Below are 18918 nucleotides of genomic sequence, written 5' to 3' on the forward strand. Positions count from 1 at the left end.
ACAGTGTCTGTGCTTTAACTCATGATCTGTTCAAGCAAAGCTTTTTGAAATAAAATATGGTGTAACATATAGGAGTTATGGTCCTTGTAATATTAGAAATTGCCAGGACACTATTAAGTGTAAAAAATCTGGTTTGCTGTCACTCTGACAGCCTCTTGTTATTTGATATTTTGTAAATATTTATGTTAAGCAATTATATCTGACATTGAATTAGGTATAAATTAATTTTGTAGAAAAAAAGAAAAAGGAAGAAGAAAGGAGAGGAAGATTCTGAAGAAGACCAAGATGAAGACGATGACGGATCACCAAGTAAAGCGAAGAGGAAGGACATCAGGAAGTTAATAACTAACAAAAAACTCAAAGATACGACTAAGGCTGCTTCTAGGGCTGAGGAGGATAGGAGGGAGAGGATCAGAGAAAAACAGAAAAAGGTTAGACATAGATATAAGAAGATGTGGTGTAAGTGGCAATGAGACAACTCTATTTAAGTCACAATGTGTAGAAAGTAAACAATCATAGGTTAAAATTCATCTTCGACACAGTGCCTTGGCTCACACTGATCTACAAGCTATAAAGGACCCAAAAATTAATTACGTTTCAAAACATGTCTGTTATTGTCAATAGACTCATTAATTAAGCATACAGAGGAATTTATAGGTACTTAAGGTCATTCTTAGCAGAATATAATACTGTAAATTTAGAAAAAAACATGTCATTGTATATTTTTGCAATTATTAAAAAGTGAACATTAGTATGGGAACAATAATTGCTATTATATAAAATTCAACATAGAATTAATATCATATTTTAATATCTGCCTAACCATTTTGGTCACATTTTCTAGAATAATATAAACATTGTTGAACAGTATTGAGTAGTACTGTAAAAATGTATTCCATGGTTTATTGACAAATACTGATATTATTTTCAGTATAACAACGTAATACAGGAAGTGGATGAGTCTTCACCAACCAAATGTCCAATCACAAAACAACTGATTCTAGAGAGAGAGGACAAAACAAATGATCCTATACTAGAAGTTGACCAGGACCTTGTGTGTAAACTGAAACCACATCAGGTGGAAGGTAATGAACTTAGTGTCAGAATCTCTGTCAAAATAATAAGGTGAAAAGATATGAAAGTGGCATTCAAAAAATTTAATAGAAGGTATTGCCAATTCAATGGCCAAATGAAAAAAGACAGATTACAAACAACAGTCTACAAGACTCTACACATAAAACTAATTAAATACTACGAAAAAACATACACCATTAAAAAGGAAGTGGAAAGAGTAAGCATAACTCACTAAACTAGAAGCACCTGTTGTGTTGCTTCACTGTAAATGGCCATGAGGGCTGAAATGTGTGTCAGGTTACAGATGTCAAATGTATGATATGATTTTCAATTTGTCTTTTTCATTGGTCATATCATGTGGATTATGCAATTGTTTGTAGTCAACAGCAATTTTAAATGCTTGAACAAAAACTAAAAATTGATGACGATATTTATAAATAAAATCTATTTTTGCTATTTTCCAGCTGTTGAGTTTTTATGGAACTGTACTGTAGAAAGTTTAAAGATGCTTAAAGAAGACAAGACTGAAGGGGCTGGCTGTATACTGGCTCATTGTATGGGGCTGGGTAAAACTCTATCTGTAAGTTCAGTTTTACAAAGGGGTGGAGGGTTTGGGCTGTATGCCCTCATGTCAATAGTTTTATTCTAAACATTAAGGAACATCTCAGATTCGTATGATTGTCTTGCTTTAAAAGGTAAAAACAAAGAGAGGGATTGAACTTAATCAACTTTCCTATAATGTTTTTTTCATAACCTTCATGTTTGATGGTGACCCCTGGTGTACTTCTTTAAACATTTAAATTTGTCTTTACTTTTAATACCCATTAATATTAAATTAATGAAAATTAGATTCCAACAACTTTATAACATAGTTATTAGTTACAAGAACAGTTTGTCAGGTCATTCAGATAGTTTACCTATGTATGGTTGACAATATTTGTTTTAGTGGTTTGATTGGCAATGGAAACTAAAGGACAATGTAAACAATATATTAATCATTTATTATTGATTTGGAGCACCTTCAAACCCTGCCATGCAACTTTTCCTCTGGTAGCTCTAGACCTGAATTGAAATATGCAAACACAATGTATGAAATCTGAAGCATGCTTCATAGTGTATTTTTGTGTACTTTAGGTGATAGCATTCCTACATACCATGATGGGTAATTATGAGACAACAGAATTCAGTACAGCCCTCATTGTCTGTCCATTGAATACTGTGTTAAACTGGCAAAGTGAGGTGAAAATGTGGCTGGAAAAAAATGAAGTTCAACTGGAGGTATGTATCTAGTATAGAGAGAGTTCACATCAGATTTAGATAGGTAAACTGGAGGTAGGTACCTATAGTCGCCGTCAGCTGAAATTCGTAGCGGTTATCAATTAAAATAATCTAAACTATCAACCACGTTCACTCGAGGTATAGTTTTTCACATTCCATTCATAAATCGCAAAAAGAAAAACCACTACTGACCTACCTTTTAAGTGATTGCACTGTGATAATCCTGACCTTCACATTTTCCAAGACTATTTTCAATGGTGGAATCCGCCATTGTTTTTTCCGGAAGTGTTCCCCTGGAGTTCAATTTCATAACATTTGCATAAAGCGCGGGAAATCGTATCACATCAATGAAAAGAACATTTCAGGAAACTGCGTAAATGACGAATTTCACATGTAAACAAATGATCCTCATAGAAACGAAGATGGCGGAATTACAATGGAAAACATTCTGGAAAATGTGAAGGTCAGGATTATTACAGTGCGATCACTTAAAAGGTAGGTCAGTAGTGGTTTTTCTTTATGCGATTTATGAATGGAATGAGAAAAACGATATCTCGAGAGAACGCGGTTGATAGTTTAGATTATTTTTACCAATAACCGCTACGAATTTTAGCTGACGGCGACTATAGTATAGAGAGAGTTCACATCAGAATAGATAGGTAAACTGGAGGTATGTAATTAGTATAGAGAGAGTTCACATCAGAATCGAGTTGAACTGAAAGCAGGTACTTTTTATATTTATAGAGAGTTATGTCAAAGACAATGTAATGGTCTTTGTCTACCCATCTGTAACATAAATATGCACTTCAACTTCGTACTTGTTTGGCTTTATAACCAATTTGATATGAGCGTCTCTGATGAGTCCTATGTAGACAAAACATGCATCTGGCGTATTAAATTATAAGCCTGGTATTTTTTATTACTATTTACCCATCTGTAACATATCAATACACAGTTACTGTTTGACATGAAAGTTTGCATACTTGGTAGGATTAATGATACTTTAAAATTGCAATCATACATTTAAAAAATCCTCTATATTTAGATGTAACACTGTTAGTTACTTACCATCCTTGAAATCTTAGAAAAACACAAACTTTATATAAAAAAAAGTACATATATGATAGTCATTGGTTTTCACATTAATAAAAATGTTCTTAATCCTTGAATTTATCAACCCAAACAATTGTTATATCTTACTTTCAATTTCATCTGTTTTAGAACGCCATGAATTCATTCATGTATATTGTGCATGATATATCATAGTGAAATCCCAATAGGTTACAATAATTATTTTGTAACACAGTCCAAGTGTAAACCAAGGAACAAAATTTTAGTTCAATATCTGATATGAAATGCATTTGTAAATATGCAAATTATTTTAAAATGATTGAAAATTAATTAACTATTGTAGGTTTATGAACTTGCCAGTGTTAAGGTAAATGAGAGCCGTGCTAGAATGTTGGAGGACTGGCATGAAGATGGTGGAATCATGATCATTGGCTACGAAATGTTCCGTAACTTGTCACAAGGAAGTAACTGTAAAAACAAAAGAATAAAGGCATCCTTTAAAAAGTGTCTGATGGATCCAGGTGAGATGTTTATACAGTAATCACAAATAGTTGGTGAAACAAAGCTCTGATTGGATATAGCAGGGTGCTATTTACAAAGATATACTGCTGGAAGAGAGACAACCCCCCTCATATATAGTACTATAAAAATAATCTCTAAGTAATCAAAACTATTAAAGCATATCTTGTAATAAAGTTATATTTTCTATCACTTAATTTGATTTTACAGGAGAAGAAAATTGTTTTGATTCTTAAAAGCTTTTGCTCCTAATCATCTTAAAATTTACTTTCATAAAAAAAAAGTTTTTACACTATTTGTTTGCCAATTTAAAGATCAAAATGACATTTTATCCAAATGTTGCTCCATTCTTCCTTTGAACAGATAAATACAATTCACAAAAAAAGAAAAACAGGTATACATTGACCATGTAAGGTTAATAAATTTTCTGTATGTCTTAATTATATATATATATAAGTTATGTGTTTAAATATGATATTGGTTGAAATATATGGATGAAAGTTTTAACATGTGTAATATTTGCAGGTCCAGATTTTGTTGTATGTGATGAAGGACATATCCTAAAGAATGATGCATCAGCTCTGTCTAAAGCTATGATGCAGATAAAAACCAGGAGAAGAATCGTACTGACTGGTACTCCACTCCAAAATAATCTGGTGGAATGTAAGTAAACCGGTATATTTATTTACACTTATGTAGCCATTATTGTTTTGAGGGGGGATAGTATGGTTATTGAAATTGTAAAATCCAGTGTGCCAACAGTTTCTGTGCTATGAGTTATGAACTGTTACTGTAATATATAAAACCTGTAATAATACATTTTAAAATTTACACCAAGGAAAAAAACTTTTTTCTTTTTCCATAGAATTGTAAATTCTTTCACAGCTTTAAATATTTCCATGACTATTTCTTTTTTATGATCAACCTTCCACAGTTTATATTTTCCTGATCATTTTTTATTTGCAGACCATTGTATGGTAAACTTTGTCAAACCTAACTTATTGGGAACGAGGAAAGAGTTTCTGAATCGTTTCGTTAATCCTATCACTAACGGCCAGTGTACAGATTCTAGTTCACATGATGTTAGACTCATGAAGAGAAGAGCTCATATTCTTCATGAAAAATTAGCTGGATGTGTACAGGTAAAAGATCTCTATCATATAACTGTAAATTCAGAAATTTTGGTGTGTATTTACAAAGAAATTTTGTCAATTTAGACTAAAATGTGAGTTTAAATTATTGCAATTATTGTCACATTTTTGGCAATAATTTCATTTTAGTTCAACTTCCTCTTTAAAAAGGATTAAACACAAAAGAAAAGATTTTTCATACCTCTGGTATAATAATAATTTTTGAATTCCAATTTTACACTGTAGAATATTTCTCTCATAATTTATGCCTAGTGATTTATCTACAGACAACTTAACAATGGTTAAACTGATCAGATACATTGTCAATAGGTTTGACTCTGGCATATTTCGTATATTTAGAAGCTGGGCACCTGTGTCCAACGGGCATTACTTATCAATTCAATACAAAACTAAAATGAAAAAGTCTTATTTTACCTGAATATATATTTTTATACGACCGCAAATTTTGAAAAAATTTTCGTCGTATATTGCTATCACGTTGGCGGCGTCGTCGTCGTCGTCCGAATACTTTTAGTTTTCGCACTCTAACTTTAGTAAAAGTGAATAGAAATCTATGAAATTTTAACACAAGGTTGATGGCCTTAAAAGGAAGGTTGGTATTGATTTTGGGAGTTTTGGTCCCTTTATTTTAGGAATTAGGGGCCAAAAAGGGCCCAAATAAGCATTTTCTTGGTTTTCGCACTACAACTTTAGTTTAAGTTAATAGAAATCTATGAAATTTTGACACAAGGTTGATGACCACAAAAGAAAGGTTGGGATTGATTTTGGGAGTTTTGGTTTTAACAGTTAAGGAATTAGGGGCCAAAAAAGGGCCCAAATAAGCATTATTCTGGGTTTTCGCACAATAACTTTAGTTTAAGTAAATAGAAATCAATGAAATTTAAACATAATGTTTATGACCACAAAAGGAAGATTGGTATTGATTTTGGGAGTTTAGGTCCCAACAGTTTAGGAATTAGGGGCCAAAAAGGGACCCAAATACGCATTTTTCTTGGTTTTCGCACCATAACGTTAGTATAAGTAAATAGAAATCTATGAAATTTAAACACAAGGTTAATGACCATAAAAGGAAAGTTGGTATTGATTTTGGGAGTTTTGGTCCCAACAGTTTAGGAAAAAGGGGCCCAAAGGGTCCAAAATTAAACTTTGTTTGATTTCATCAAAATTGAATAATTGGGGTTCTTTGATATGCCGAATCTAACTGTTTATGTAGATTCTTAACTTTTGGTCCCGTTTTCAAATTGGTCTACATTAAGGTCCAGAGGGTCCAAAATTAAACTTAGTTTGATTTTAACAAAAATTGAATCCTTGGGGTTCTTTGATATGCTGAATCTAAAAATGAACTTAGATTTTTTATTATTGGCCCAGTTTTCAAGTTGGCCCTAATCGGGGTCCAAAATTAAACTTTTTTGATTTCATCAAAAATTGAATAAATGGGGTTCTTTGATATGCCAAATCTAACTGTGTATGTAGATTCTTCATTTTTGGTCCTGTTTTCAAATTGGCCTACATTAAGGTCCAAAGAGTCCAAAATTAAACTAAGTTTGATTTTAACAAAAATTAAATTTTTAGGCCTCTTTGATATGCTGAATCTAAACATGTACTTAGATTTTTGATTATGGGCCCAGTTTTCAAGTTGGTCCAAATCAGGATCTAAAATAATTATATTAAGTATTGTGGAATAGCAAGTCTTTTCAATTGCACAGTATTGTGCAATGGCAAGAAATATCTAATTTCACAATATTGTGAAATAGCAATTTATTTTTTTAATTAGAGTTATCTTTCTTTGTCCAAAATAGTAAGCAAGAAATATCTTATTGCAAGAATTTTTTTTAATTGGAGTTATCTTTCTTTGTCTAGAATCAACTTAAATCTTTGTTATATACAATATACAATGTATATTCACTTTTTACTACCAACTGATAAATTTAAATAATCTTTACCATTCAGTGATAACAAGCAGTTTTTTTACATTTTATTTACAGTTTATTTTATGATGTATTTAAATGAGTAGTTATTGTTGCAAACTCCATTAGAATATTTTAATTGAGATTAGTTTTGGAATAAGGGAAAGGGGATGTGATTAAAAAATTGGGTTCAATTTTTCTCATTTGAAATTTCATAAATAAAAAGAAAATTTCTTCAAACATTATTTTGAGAGGATTAATATTGAACAGCATAGTGAATTGCTCTAAGAGAAAACAAAAATTTTAAGTTCATTAGAACACATTCATTCTGTGTCAGAAACCTATGCTGTGTCAACTATTTAATCACAATCCAAATTTAGAGCTGAATCCAGCTTGAATGTTGTGTCCATACTTGCCCCAACCGTTCAGGGTTCAACCTCTGCGGTCGTATAAAGCTACGCCCTGCGAAGCATCTGGTTGACATTTTGGTCTGTATTGTTACAAAGAAAATGAAAAAATGATATATAAACAATTCTGTCCCTTTTGATGTCCTACATATTGAACTTGATTATTTCTTTCAGAGGAAAGATTACTCTGCATTAACAAAATACTTGCCACCGAAACAAGAGTATGTGATAGCTGTGAGATTAGCTAACGTTCAGTGTGATCTGTACAGTAAATATCTAGAAATAGGTGGTTACTCTGGACCTGGTGACATGGGCAAATCTAAAGGAGCCAAACTATTCTCTGATTACCAGGCTCTGATGAGAATATGGACACATCCGTGGGTTCTTAAGATGGCTGAAGTTAGACAAGAAATGAAGGTATGCTAGATGTTCAGTAAAATAAGTAATCAGTATTTTTGTACTCCCAAGTAAAGAAAAGTAAAGGGCAAATTAATTCATGCCTGTCAGTCTGTCTGACCACATACAGGGTAATGGTTATAGTTCCCAAAAATCTTCTTTTAGTTAAAAAGTAGAACATAGATAATATGTGCATGTTAATGCTTTTTGAAAATGATTTAGACTTTCTAATTCTTTGTGCATGGTTTACTTTGTCTTATTGCCTTTATGTATAAAAGGGAGAAAAATCCATAACTAAAAGGATAGTCATTGGGAGAAATATCCCATTAAAGAATAGAAAAACATCCTAATGCAATTAATACACATGACCAAATTGGATGCAAAAGATAAATTTACATGGTTGAAAGTTTTTGCAATTTTATTGGTTAATAAATCTTTCAAACTTCAATTTTCCTCATTACAGAATATTCTTAAAAATATACATTTTAAAGCTTAACAGATAATTGTTGTCCAGTGCACTCAAAGGGATAACCAAATGAAATAGTGGTTTGTCAAAAGTTTGCATGGTTTTTAAAATCAAAACATAATATAGCCTGTTTTAATAGAGGAAGGGAGACCCAAAGGTGAAGTATTGAAATTGTTCAGGCTGATTTCTAAAAGAATTTGTATAATAGGATTGAAAGGTGTTATATAGAAATGTATGTGGATTATTTAAATGTTTGAATAAAAAAGTACCTAAAAATTGAAGAGATGTCTGTAAGGGTGAGAGCACCTTTCAATCTACCTTGCAACATTTTTGAAGATATTACTTTTTATTCCATATTGATGAAGAATTAATTAGGGCTGTTCCATTAAAACATACATTGTACTCGGGGAAGAAACTTTGAAAAAGGGGTAATCACCTCTAGAGGCAATTTTTGAATTTTCTTCCACTTTCACTGTTCCACTCATAGTATAGAATGTAAAAGCCTTCTCTGGGTTCCATGTATGTTTAAATGCAGCAGCCTTACGTTTTACATGTGTTCAACAAAAAAACATTGATTATGTATTATTTAAAAGAAGTTTAACTATGCATGATATTTAAAAAAAAAAAATTGATAAAGAGGGTTATGTTAATTTGTGTACTATGTTGCAAATTTATCAGCCAAGATGTTGTATTATATCATTTCACTTATAAAGAACATGCTTTTGAACACAGAGACAGTAAGGCAACATTGTCATCTTGTAAAAAAAATTTATTACAACAAATGGATTCTTAACGATAGTAGCTAAACTCCTCAAGTCTAGATTACATAGATCTTTAATAAAACTATCTTAGAATGATAAAATTATAAATAAAGAAAAAAGATATTTCAACAAGAAAAATTGTAACAACTCCTGTTGCCTCTCCCTTTCTTAAAAAACGTAATAAACTGACATTATATTGTGTCTATTTGTAGAACATGTTTGATGTCTATTTTTAGAACATGTTTGATGATGAATCTTCTTTCATTGATGACACAGACACATCTCAGTCTGAGTCTGAGGCCAAGTCCACGTCAGCTGCAGGGTCAGCATCAGATAACTCATTTAATAGTGGCAGTGAGGAGGAGAGTAAGAAAAAGAAAAAAGGAAAGAAGGAGAGTGAAGAAGAACCTGCTAAGTATGATTCTTATTAAACAGTTACCTGGTGTAATATAAAAAAAGAAGATGTGGTATGATTGCCAATGAGACAACTATCCACAAAAGACCAAAATGACACAGACATTGACAACTATAGGTCACCGTACGGCTTTTAACAATGAACCAAGCCCATACCATAATCCTTGTATGACCTTTTAAACTTATTTCAAGGTTCAGTGTACATGTTTTATACTTAGGTCAACTATTTTTCAGTATATGGAATGATTGTAACATTTTAATATCGTTTTAACACTGGATCCATTTCAGTATTTCTTTTAAAATATAACAAGTTTTGATGATATACCTATAGATTATAACATGCCCTTTTATATATTGGGCCTTGTATCATCCAGAGACACCCATATCAGCCCGAGGCTTCAGGAGCGGGTCGATATGGGTTGAGGTATGATACCAGGGCCAATATGAAAAAGGCCATGTTATAATCTATTTATCACATATTTAAGCTCTGCAGAAAAGAGCAAAATAAATAAATCATAATATTTAAGTGAAACATAACAGCTAAAAATCTTATAAATTTCTTTAAGGATGCAATGACATGGTGTCATTTAAAATCGGGGCACAATAAAACCCATTACCTCTTTTTTGCCCAGGTCAATTTTGAGGTTATTACATATGCAAACCCTTTGTATTCGCAAGAAATATGTGATAAATGTGTTTATGTTATTGATTTTGATCCATGCTATACATGTTTGTACTTATACTCATATAAATCATTTTATTATAGAGAATCATTTGCTGGGGAAATTGTGAAGAAGTGGAAAACAAGATCCAGAGGAGAATACAATGATGGTTTGTTTTATTTGGTTTATATATAAACTAAACACATGCCACACATCTTTTCTTATAAAATAAATATTTTAATTAAGGGTAAGAAAGTAGAAACAAATCCTGATATCTCTACCATTACAAGTTTGTACAGAGTCTCAGACTAGCTAGTTTGTCATATCTTCTATTGACAAAAGTAGCAGTAACTCCTGCAATAATAATACTTTATTCATTGGCAATACAGCTTATAGAATATACATTTTTACAGTAATTTAAAAATGCATCAGTGTAACAAAGTATTTGACACTTTTCACAGGTGTCATCCTACTAAATGTTCCGCTTCAAATAATCAGTCATGGGTTTAATAGTACATCTTTCAGAAATAGAGTTGATGGTAACTATAACTTTCTTGTACATTCAAACTGAAAACTGAACTATATGTTATAATCATGTCTTGAGCTCGGTAATGTCAAGTTTAAGATTGTTTTGCAGCTATTTTCTGTTTGATGAAATGTTACTTTTGCTACTATTTTAGATATTGAAAGATTTTTTCCCTTTGTAGAAGATTTTGAGAGAATGGACAAAATAGAGACTCCATTTTCTACTGGGTGGTGGGCTGACTACGTTAAGGAGGAGGACCAGTTTAAAATGGAGCTGGGAGGCAAACTTATGTTGTTATTTGAAATCCTGAGAATGTGTGAAGAGATTGGTGATAAAGTGTAAGTGTTGGATAGATATTGTAACTTCTTTCTTATAAGGCATTGGAAATGATGTTTTTTCAGGATCCAATGACCTCAAAAAGGTGCAAACTTTGTTACTCAATATAAAAAGAAAAATGGTTTAGGCTTCGATAAATCCACACTATATAGAATAGATTTTAGGTAGGCAGAAATTTGCTTTTTTTGTCAATATACTGTGGATTCATTTATATTCGTTGGATACCAATTTTCGTGGGAACAAAAGAACCACGAATTAAAATATTCAATGAATTTCATATTTTCTAAAGGAATGATTGTAGATTTTGTCAAAACCATGAAATTAAATATCCACGAATATGTAAGTTTTCCACAATCCACAAAAATTGGTACCCACTAAAATAAATGAATCCCCAGTATATATTTTTGCCATTATGACTATTATGCTGATTAATTATTAAGTACCATGACTGTCCTCATGCATTTCCCAATAGTTGAATTGCCACTTGTAGACATTATAGCTGCCTTATTTTCATAATTATAGGTTGATATTTAGCCAGAGTCTGCTATCCTTAGACCTTATAGAGGCCTATTTAGATCATGTAGACTCACAGTATGATGAACTACTCAATAATAAAGATAAAGATAAAAAAGACGATGATAAAGATAAGGAAGACAAGAAAGAAGAAAAGGATAAACCTGAAACTGCCAATACCGTGAGTTTTAACCAAACAGTGTTTAATATAAAAAAGAAGATGTGGCATGATTGCCAATGAGACAACTCACTATCCACAAAAGACCAAAATTACACAGACCTTTACAACTATAGGTCACCGTACGGCCTTTAACAATGAGCAAAGCCCATACCGCATAGTCAGCTATAAAAGGCCCTGATACGGCAATGTAAAACAATTCAAATGAAAAAACTAAGGGCCTCATTTTAAGTCAATGTTTCCTTGGCTTTCAGTTCTATAACTTGGCCAAAACTTGATTATGATTTTAGGGGTGGTTTTTTATGAAATTGACAACTCATAAGTGACAACTAACAAATCAATGTTAAATTCAACCAGCCTTGACGGATATATTTGTTCCATTGTCAACTTGGCATAAGAAAAACACTACTGCCATTACCTTAAACAAAAGGATTTACTGTATGAAACTTCAAAGTTATAATGATGATGGCTGGACCAGTTGAAACCAACTATTAAAAAAATGTAATAATATGATACTTCCTAATTAGAACAACTTGTAGTAGCTGAATAGCTCAAATATATGGTTAAAGATAGCCTAAACAGATAAATTGAGATTTATGCACAGTGGGATATTGTAGGAGAAACTATGCCCTGCCACACCCCATATCTCTGGATCAGACCTATTGTATTTTCTTGTCAATTTATAATTTTGTTACTATATTTAGGATGAGATGTTTGGGAAGACCTGGCTGAAAGGTCAGGATTATCTGAGGATGGATGGGTCAACATCAGCTCCACTGAGGGCTGATATGGCAAAAAACTTTAATAATCCAGATAATTATAGGTAAGAATATTATTTTAAAATGAACTTAATGATATTAAGACAGCAAGCCAACTTTATCATATATATGAATATATATAGATATAAAAAGGTCACTAAAAAACATTTATCTATTGAAAAGCTCTTATTCCAAACTTTCAATTAATCCATCAATGCAAAATTCCACGAAATTCCACTATTCACCTTTACACATAAGTTTTTCAAAATACAAACATCATAATCTGTAGTTCAAGCAAGACATTCCAGTAAGTGTGCCCTTGTTATTCCGAAGGTCGTATCCATGTATGTATTGATTGGTGAATATACATTGTAGAAGACAGAAACAAAATTACATTCCCATACCAATAACTTGTGGAAGTTCACAGAAAAACTATCAAAAAAAACAGGCACTTTTAAACAGAATTCAACAATAAAACCAGAGGTTTAAGTCAGTACAAAAATTAAGAACAACACAAAACATAAAAAAACCTTTTTCTGATATATACAAATTTCTGTTCCTTGTTCAATTTAATTAAAGTGTTTGTGTTGTAGGTTAAGACTGTTTTTAATATTCAATTTAAAGTGTTTGTGTTGTAGGTTAAGACTGTTTTTGATATTCAATTTAAAGTGTTTGTGTTGTAGGTTAAGACTGTTTTTGATATTCAATTTAAAGTGTTTGTGTTGTAGGTTAAGACTGTTTTTGATATTCAATTTAAAGTGTTTGTGTTGTAGGTTAAGACTGTTTTTGATATTCAATTTAAAGTGTTTGTGTTGTAGGTTAAGACTGTTTTTGATATCTACAAAAGCTGGAGGACTTGGTATTAATCTTGTAGCTGCCAATCGTGTTATTATTTTCGATGCATCTTGGAATCCATCACATGATGTCCAGTCTATATTTAGAGTTTACCGATTTGGTCAGACCAAACCAGTCTATGTTTATAGATTCCTTGCACAGGTCAGTAAATACAAATTCATTTAAAATAAGAGTTTTGTTCACTTTCAAATTTTATTGACTTCATTGCTTAAAGTGGCGATGGAGAACTGTTACATTCAAATTTGTGTTTTACATTTTATAGAGTAATGTCAAAACATTAATTACATATTTTGTATCCATAAATTCAATAATTTCTATTTTGTGTTTGCAAATGTCAGGGTACAATGGAGGAAAAGATCTATGAAAGACAAGTAACAAAGCAGTCATTAGCCCAGCGTGTGATAGACGAACATCAGATAGATAGACACTTTGATTCTAATGATCTGAGAGAGTTATACATCTTCAAACCAGATAGGCTAGATGATCCTAACCGTACAGAAAGACCAACACCTGCACTGCCAAAGGTAAACATCCAGGGCAAAACTTCATTCCTTATGTAAAATCATATATTATATATCATATAACTACAGGTTTAATGAAAGTTTAATTTTACTTAAGTTTGGTCATTTTAAAGTAAAAAATTGTTGTCTTGTGTTTCAAATTCTCTTGTAATTGTTTAAAAAACAATCCTCAATGTAGATGCAGTAATAACTGTATCTGTTTTAACTATTTTTTAAATTCTTTGATTTCGTTATCTGCTGATTAAACAGAAAAATTCTGTTATGCATAATAATATCTTTTGCCTGGACAAAACATATGTGTGTTGGAGGAGTTTATACATTTAATAAATTTAAATTCCAAAGCAGGTTTTTATATATATGTTCAGTCTGTAAAGAATATGATCAGACAAACACTTCATTATAAATATGATTGCTTTAAGCAAGAAATATTTGACCATTCTCTATCAATTTCTTTTCTTTTCAACATTAAGTGTTCCTTTGATGTTTATATGTTTTTCAAAGACCTGTGAACAGTAGCTTTTCGTGTTTTATAGGTTTAATATAAATATTACTATTAATTCTTTCCCTTTCAGGACACATTATTGGCCGAATTATTGACCAATAAGAAAGATTGGATAGTAGGTTATCATGAGCATGATTCCTTGCTGGAGAACAAGATTGATCAGGAATTATCAGAGGAGGAAAGGAAAGCTGCCTGGGAGGAGTTTGAGAATGAAAAGAAAGGTCTTATCAACACAGTACAACAGAGAGTCATGGGTAATACATCTTATAATTTATTCTTATAACTGGTTAAAACATAGTTCACCAGAATTGTGGTCAAAACATACTTTATTTAACCTTTGGAAGTTGTTAAGTCTGTTTAAATTTGAATACACTTCTAGTATCTGAGCTTGAGTAAGATGATGATGATGAATGGCTCTATAAAATCAATATAATATTGGCAAATTAAATGCATTTTTTAGGGAAAGAATGTGATATGAAGATGAACCCTTCTTTACGTTGTTACTACACATTGAGCTGGGGTTTTAATGCGCCAGTTCACTAGTTAACACAAAAAATGCAATTCTTTATTCGCTGTCTGACTAACTGTTTCACCCACAAGTCTGATATTAAACAGTTCACTGTTCAATTAAATCCTTGTACATTATTAAATAGACAATAAATACACCTTTCAGGTGTATTCTTCCTGTGTCAATCTTAATTGCAACACTTGAACGTCCATTTAAACTTCTGTTCAGGGAAGAAGTGTAAAATAGCTCTTAAGTAAAATTTGAAATTGGAGTTATCTCCCTTTGTTTATAATACTTGTTTCACCAACACATTAATTAATGGACTAAGAATTCATTGTAAAGACCTCCAATTCTGTATACAATGTTATGTTTAGCCTTAGAACCCTTTTAGATTATTGGTATACCATGATATTTATGTCCCTGGTTTTTCCCTAATGAGTAATAAACAGGTACTTGTCAGATTTATCTATCAATGTACTATCTGTTCTTTTTTGTAGGAATGCCTAATCCAAACTTTGGGTATCAATTTGGTGCTGCTGGTATGCCTGGTATGGGAGGAATGTCTCCTCAGCTAAACCAAGAAAACCTACTGAGAATTGTCCAGGAAATGAAGTCTAAGGTAAGGAAAAATAAGTCTTGTTGATAAAATCATTGACTTCATGTGTAATCTACAAGACCTGTTTGTTTTGTAGTTCCCAAATCTACCACAGGAGCAGTTACCTTTCAATGATCAATCATAATTAACAATTATATTTTGTAGTTCCTACACTTACCACATAATCAATCATTATTTTCAAATTATATACTTGATATCACAGTTACCAGTTGATAATCTTACCACAAGAATAGTCGCCTTTCAATAATAAATCATAATTAACAAATTGTATATTTTGTAGTCCCCCACTTGCCACAGGGATAATTACTGGGTAATAATAAATCATAATTGACAAGTTTTATATTCTATGTTTTGTAGTTCCCCCACCTACCCCAGGAACAGTTGACAATGCAGGTCCAGAATGTGATAAGGAACATGATCTCACGACAAATACAACAACAACAATGGGAACAGCGTAGACAGGTAAATATAGACTCAGGGCTATTCCATTTAAACATAGATCAACCCCCAGGAAGGCATTTTGAAACCACTTCTAGTAGTGGGTGCCCTTTTCAAAGTTTTGATGAGGACAATCCTTCAAAATTTGTAAAAATGCTTCTCTGGGTGGCTGCCCTATTGTCATAGTGCCTTCCTGGGGGTTGATGTATGTTTAAATGGAATAGCCCTCATCAAACATTTATTTTACACTAATATTTTCAGCTATTTATTGGAATCATGTGAAGTTTTATTGATGTTTAGCTATTTTCCTAATCCATGTTGATTTTACTATCTTTAGTCATCTCTTGAAATGGCTATACTTTGTCCACAGATTATTAGGTCCATTGATTGACCTTCTCATCTTTATTTTTGTCTAGCCTTGACAGAGTAAAAAAATAATATTTCTGGGATAAGCACCAACAATTTGTTAATGTTTGTGATTAGGTCAGTTTGAGGGGAACCACTTATGACAAGTCAAGGATACATAAAGGCAAAACATCAACATGTGTCTATAGTTTATAAATATTTGTATTTGTGTTCATAAATAATGTTATATGTTTACAGTTAGAGCATAGAGAACTTCAGCAACAACAACAGTTACAACAGCTACAGAATCGTATCATGATGCAGCAGAACCAATTGAGAATGCAACAACAAGCGCCAGGACGTGGCATGAACATGCCACTCAGTGGCATCCAGCCACCGACATCATCATCAGCCTCGTCATCACAATCATTGTTAGCAAGCACATTAATGAATGGGAAACCACAAAATCAACCAAGTACTTCTAAGAAGAAGAGTTGATGATGGTGAACCATAGATCTCGGGACTATAATTGCTGTAAACTGACATTGGACAGTAGATGGTGTGATTGTTGAGTACTGTGATGAAACATGTCCAACAAGCTACTAGATTGTACTTGTATATAAGTCTCAGTGTACAAATTTTTAGATTGCAAACGAGAATTATCGTAACGTTGGTTTTAACCATTGTTTATTATCATCATGAATGTTATCAAGACCAACTAACATTATGCTTCGGTCAAATCTCAGTTGTTTTGTGATCAACAGGTGTTATTGTATTGTTTGTGCTTTTAATATGCTTATTAATGTTCAACATAAAAGGAGGATGAACTTCATTGATATTGTACAGTTCTACTTCACAAATAATACCAGAATGTCCATATCTGTATTTAGAGTTAAAGCGGTTTTAAATTATGAGGTTCTGGATTTATCAATGCCATTTTTATAAAGTAGCAGATATTCTTCCCAACAATGTTTTCAGTTGTTAATTTGAAACAAACATACAACTTATTAAAGATGAAATCAAATATTTGTCTTTCAGTACATGTTAAATGAATTAATCTGTTAATCTGAATGTAAATAATTGGTGAAATTTGCAGCTTACATATGTTCATGTTTTCTGTGTTAATGATCAAATGTAAACATACTCACTGTAAATTCTTAAGATTCTTTCTGGCAAAACAAAAAAGTTCTGAATTCTAAAAAAAAATTGATCTGGCATTGCCGTAAACATTTGTTAGTTTTGAAGACGATTGTTAATTTTAGGTCAAATGTTTGTGTATAGGAAGGGTTTTATTGGCCATGTTTTGGGTTTGTATTTGTTGGGGTTAGGTGTTGCAGATAGGCAGATTTGTTGTGTATAAAATGCAGAAACGAGACTTTTAATTTATACAAAAGTAACAAGATGTGGTATGATTTCCAATGAGACATCTATCCACCAGACTCCAAACAATCTGGTAACCTCTTTATACCCCCTCTGACAGTTGGGAGGGTCATAGGGAGGGAGACTGATGACAAACAATCTATTAATTATATTATTCCTATGATTATCTAAATAAACAAATGTTTTTACACTTCGTCATGGTGATAAATTTTTAGTTAGATTGTATTTAATTTTTATTTTTATGTCTTTTTATTACCATTGTAAAGCTTGATGCTTTATATAAAGTGTGGTGCTTCATAATGTACATAGTATTTAATTATTGTAAAGTTATAGTAAACTGGTACCTTGTCCCATTGTATACCAGTATAATATCAAATTATCAACATCTCAAAACACTATGGGAACTCTTTTGTTTTAAGTGAGTCAATTTAAAGGACCGATATCATTTTCAAAACCTTGGTTCTTTCTAATGTAACCATGGTTACAGAATCAATCAGTTGTCATATTTCGTGCAGCAGAGTTGCCAAGGCTTCAATGTCTGTCTGTCATGTCTTTTGTTTTTCTTTTCAATTCTTTGTTATCATTCTTGTATAATGCACTTTAAAATTTAAAATTTGGATATAAAAATTACAAAACTTGATGGTAAATTTTAGAAATTGTTATCTTTCATATTGAAATTGAATCTGTTGATATATTTACAAATTGAGTACATTTTAATAAAAGATAAATAAATATTGTTTATAACAAACCAAATAATGATGACCTTGAAAATGTTGGTGTTTCACTGCTGCCAAGGTTATAAAATAACTTAATTATTGAAACAATTTGAAACAAATAAGATCATGAATATATTTGGACAGATATTTCTTTGGTTATGTTAACATTACATTACTTAACCTTTGATTTAGTGCTAAAACATAGACAACTTTGTTTTGTAGATCATTTAGTGCATTTCCTTTTTTACTTTTGAGAAATAAACCTGATTTACTTGAGAGATGTTTCTTGTAATGATTGGGTGACTTGGTTATTTTCTGTTTTCTGTAGTCTTTACTCATTGTGTTAATAAAATGGAATATTTAATTATCTCGTCATTAAAACAGAAGTATCCATCATGTTTTCTTTTTATTATAATGCCATATATTTAAATGATAGATTATAAGGCCTTTGTATTATCAAATGATACATTATAATGCCATTTTGTAAAAAGTAAAATCACAAAAATACTTAACTTAGAGGAAAATAAATTTGGAAAGTCCATAATCACATGGCAAAATCAAATAATAAAATGCATCAAAAACAAATGGACAAAAACTGTCATATTCCTGACTTGGTAAAG

General features: G+C 31.6%; 1 protein-coding gene across 1 annotated transcript in view; it reads left to right on the forward strand.

Annotated features, from left to right (window-relative positions):
* Positions 1–18694, forward strand: part of LOC134697303 (transcriptional regulator ATRX homolog) — a 33417-nt gene extending 14723 nt beyond the window's left edge. The window contains exons 13-31 of the mRNA XM_063559494.1: positions 234–431; positions 932–1085; positions 1539–1654; positions 2209–2352; positions 3767–3944; positions 4468–4605; positions 4909–5084; positions 7582–7824; positions 9267–9445; positions 10211–10275; positions 10814–10970; positions 11491–11662; positions 12364–12482; positions 13236–13413; positions 13611–13796; positions 14366–14549; positions 15301–15422; positions 15777–15881; positions 16461–18694. Coding sequence (XP_063415564.1) covers positions 234–431; positions 932–1085; positions 1539–1654; positions 2209–2352; positions 3767–3944; positions 4468–4605; positions 4909–5084; positions 7582–7824; positions 9267–9445; positions 10211–10275; positions 10814–10970; positions 11491–11662; positions 12364–12482; positions 13236–13413; positions 13611–13796; positions 14366–14549; positions 15301–15422; positions 15777–15881; positions 16461–16700 — 3054 coding nt within the window. The 3' untranslated portion in view covers positions 16701–18694. The remainder of the gene's footprint in view (positions 1–233; positions 432–931; positions 1086–1538; positions 1655–2208; positions 2353–3766; positions 3945–4467; positions 4606–4908; positions 5085–7581; positions 7825–9266; positions 9446–10210; positions 10276–10813; positions 10971–11490; positions 11663–12363; positions 12483–13235; positions 13414–13610; positions 13797–14365; positions 14550–15300; positions 15423–15776; positions 15882–16460) is intronic.
* The last annotated feature ends 224 nt before the right edge of the window (positions 18695–18918 follow it).

Source organism: Mytilus trossulus, chromosome 14 (assembly GCF_036588685.1).
Source record: "Mytilus trossulus isolate FHL-02 chromosome 14, PNRI_Mtr1.1.1.hap1, whole genome shotgun sequence".
Taxonomy (NCBI): Eukaryota; Metazoa; Mollusca; class Bivalvia; order Mytilida; family Mytilidae; genus Mytilus; species Mytilus trossulus.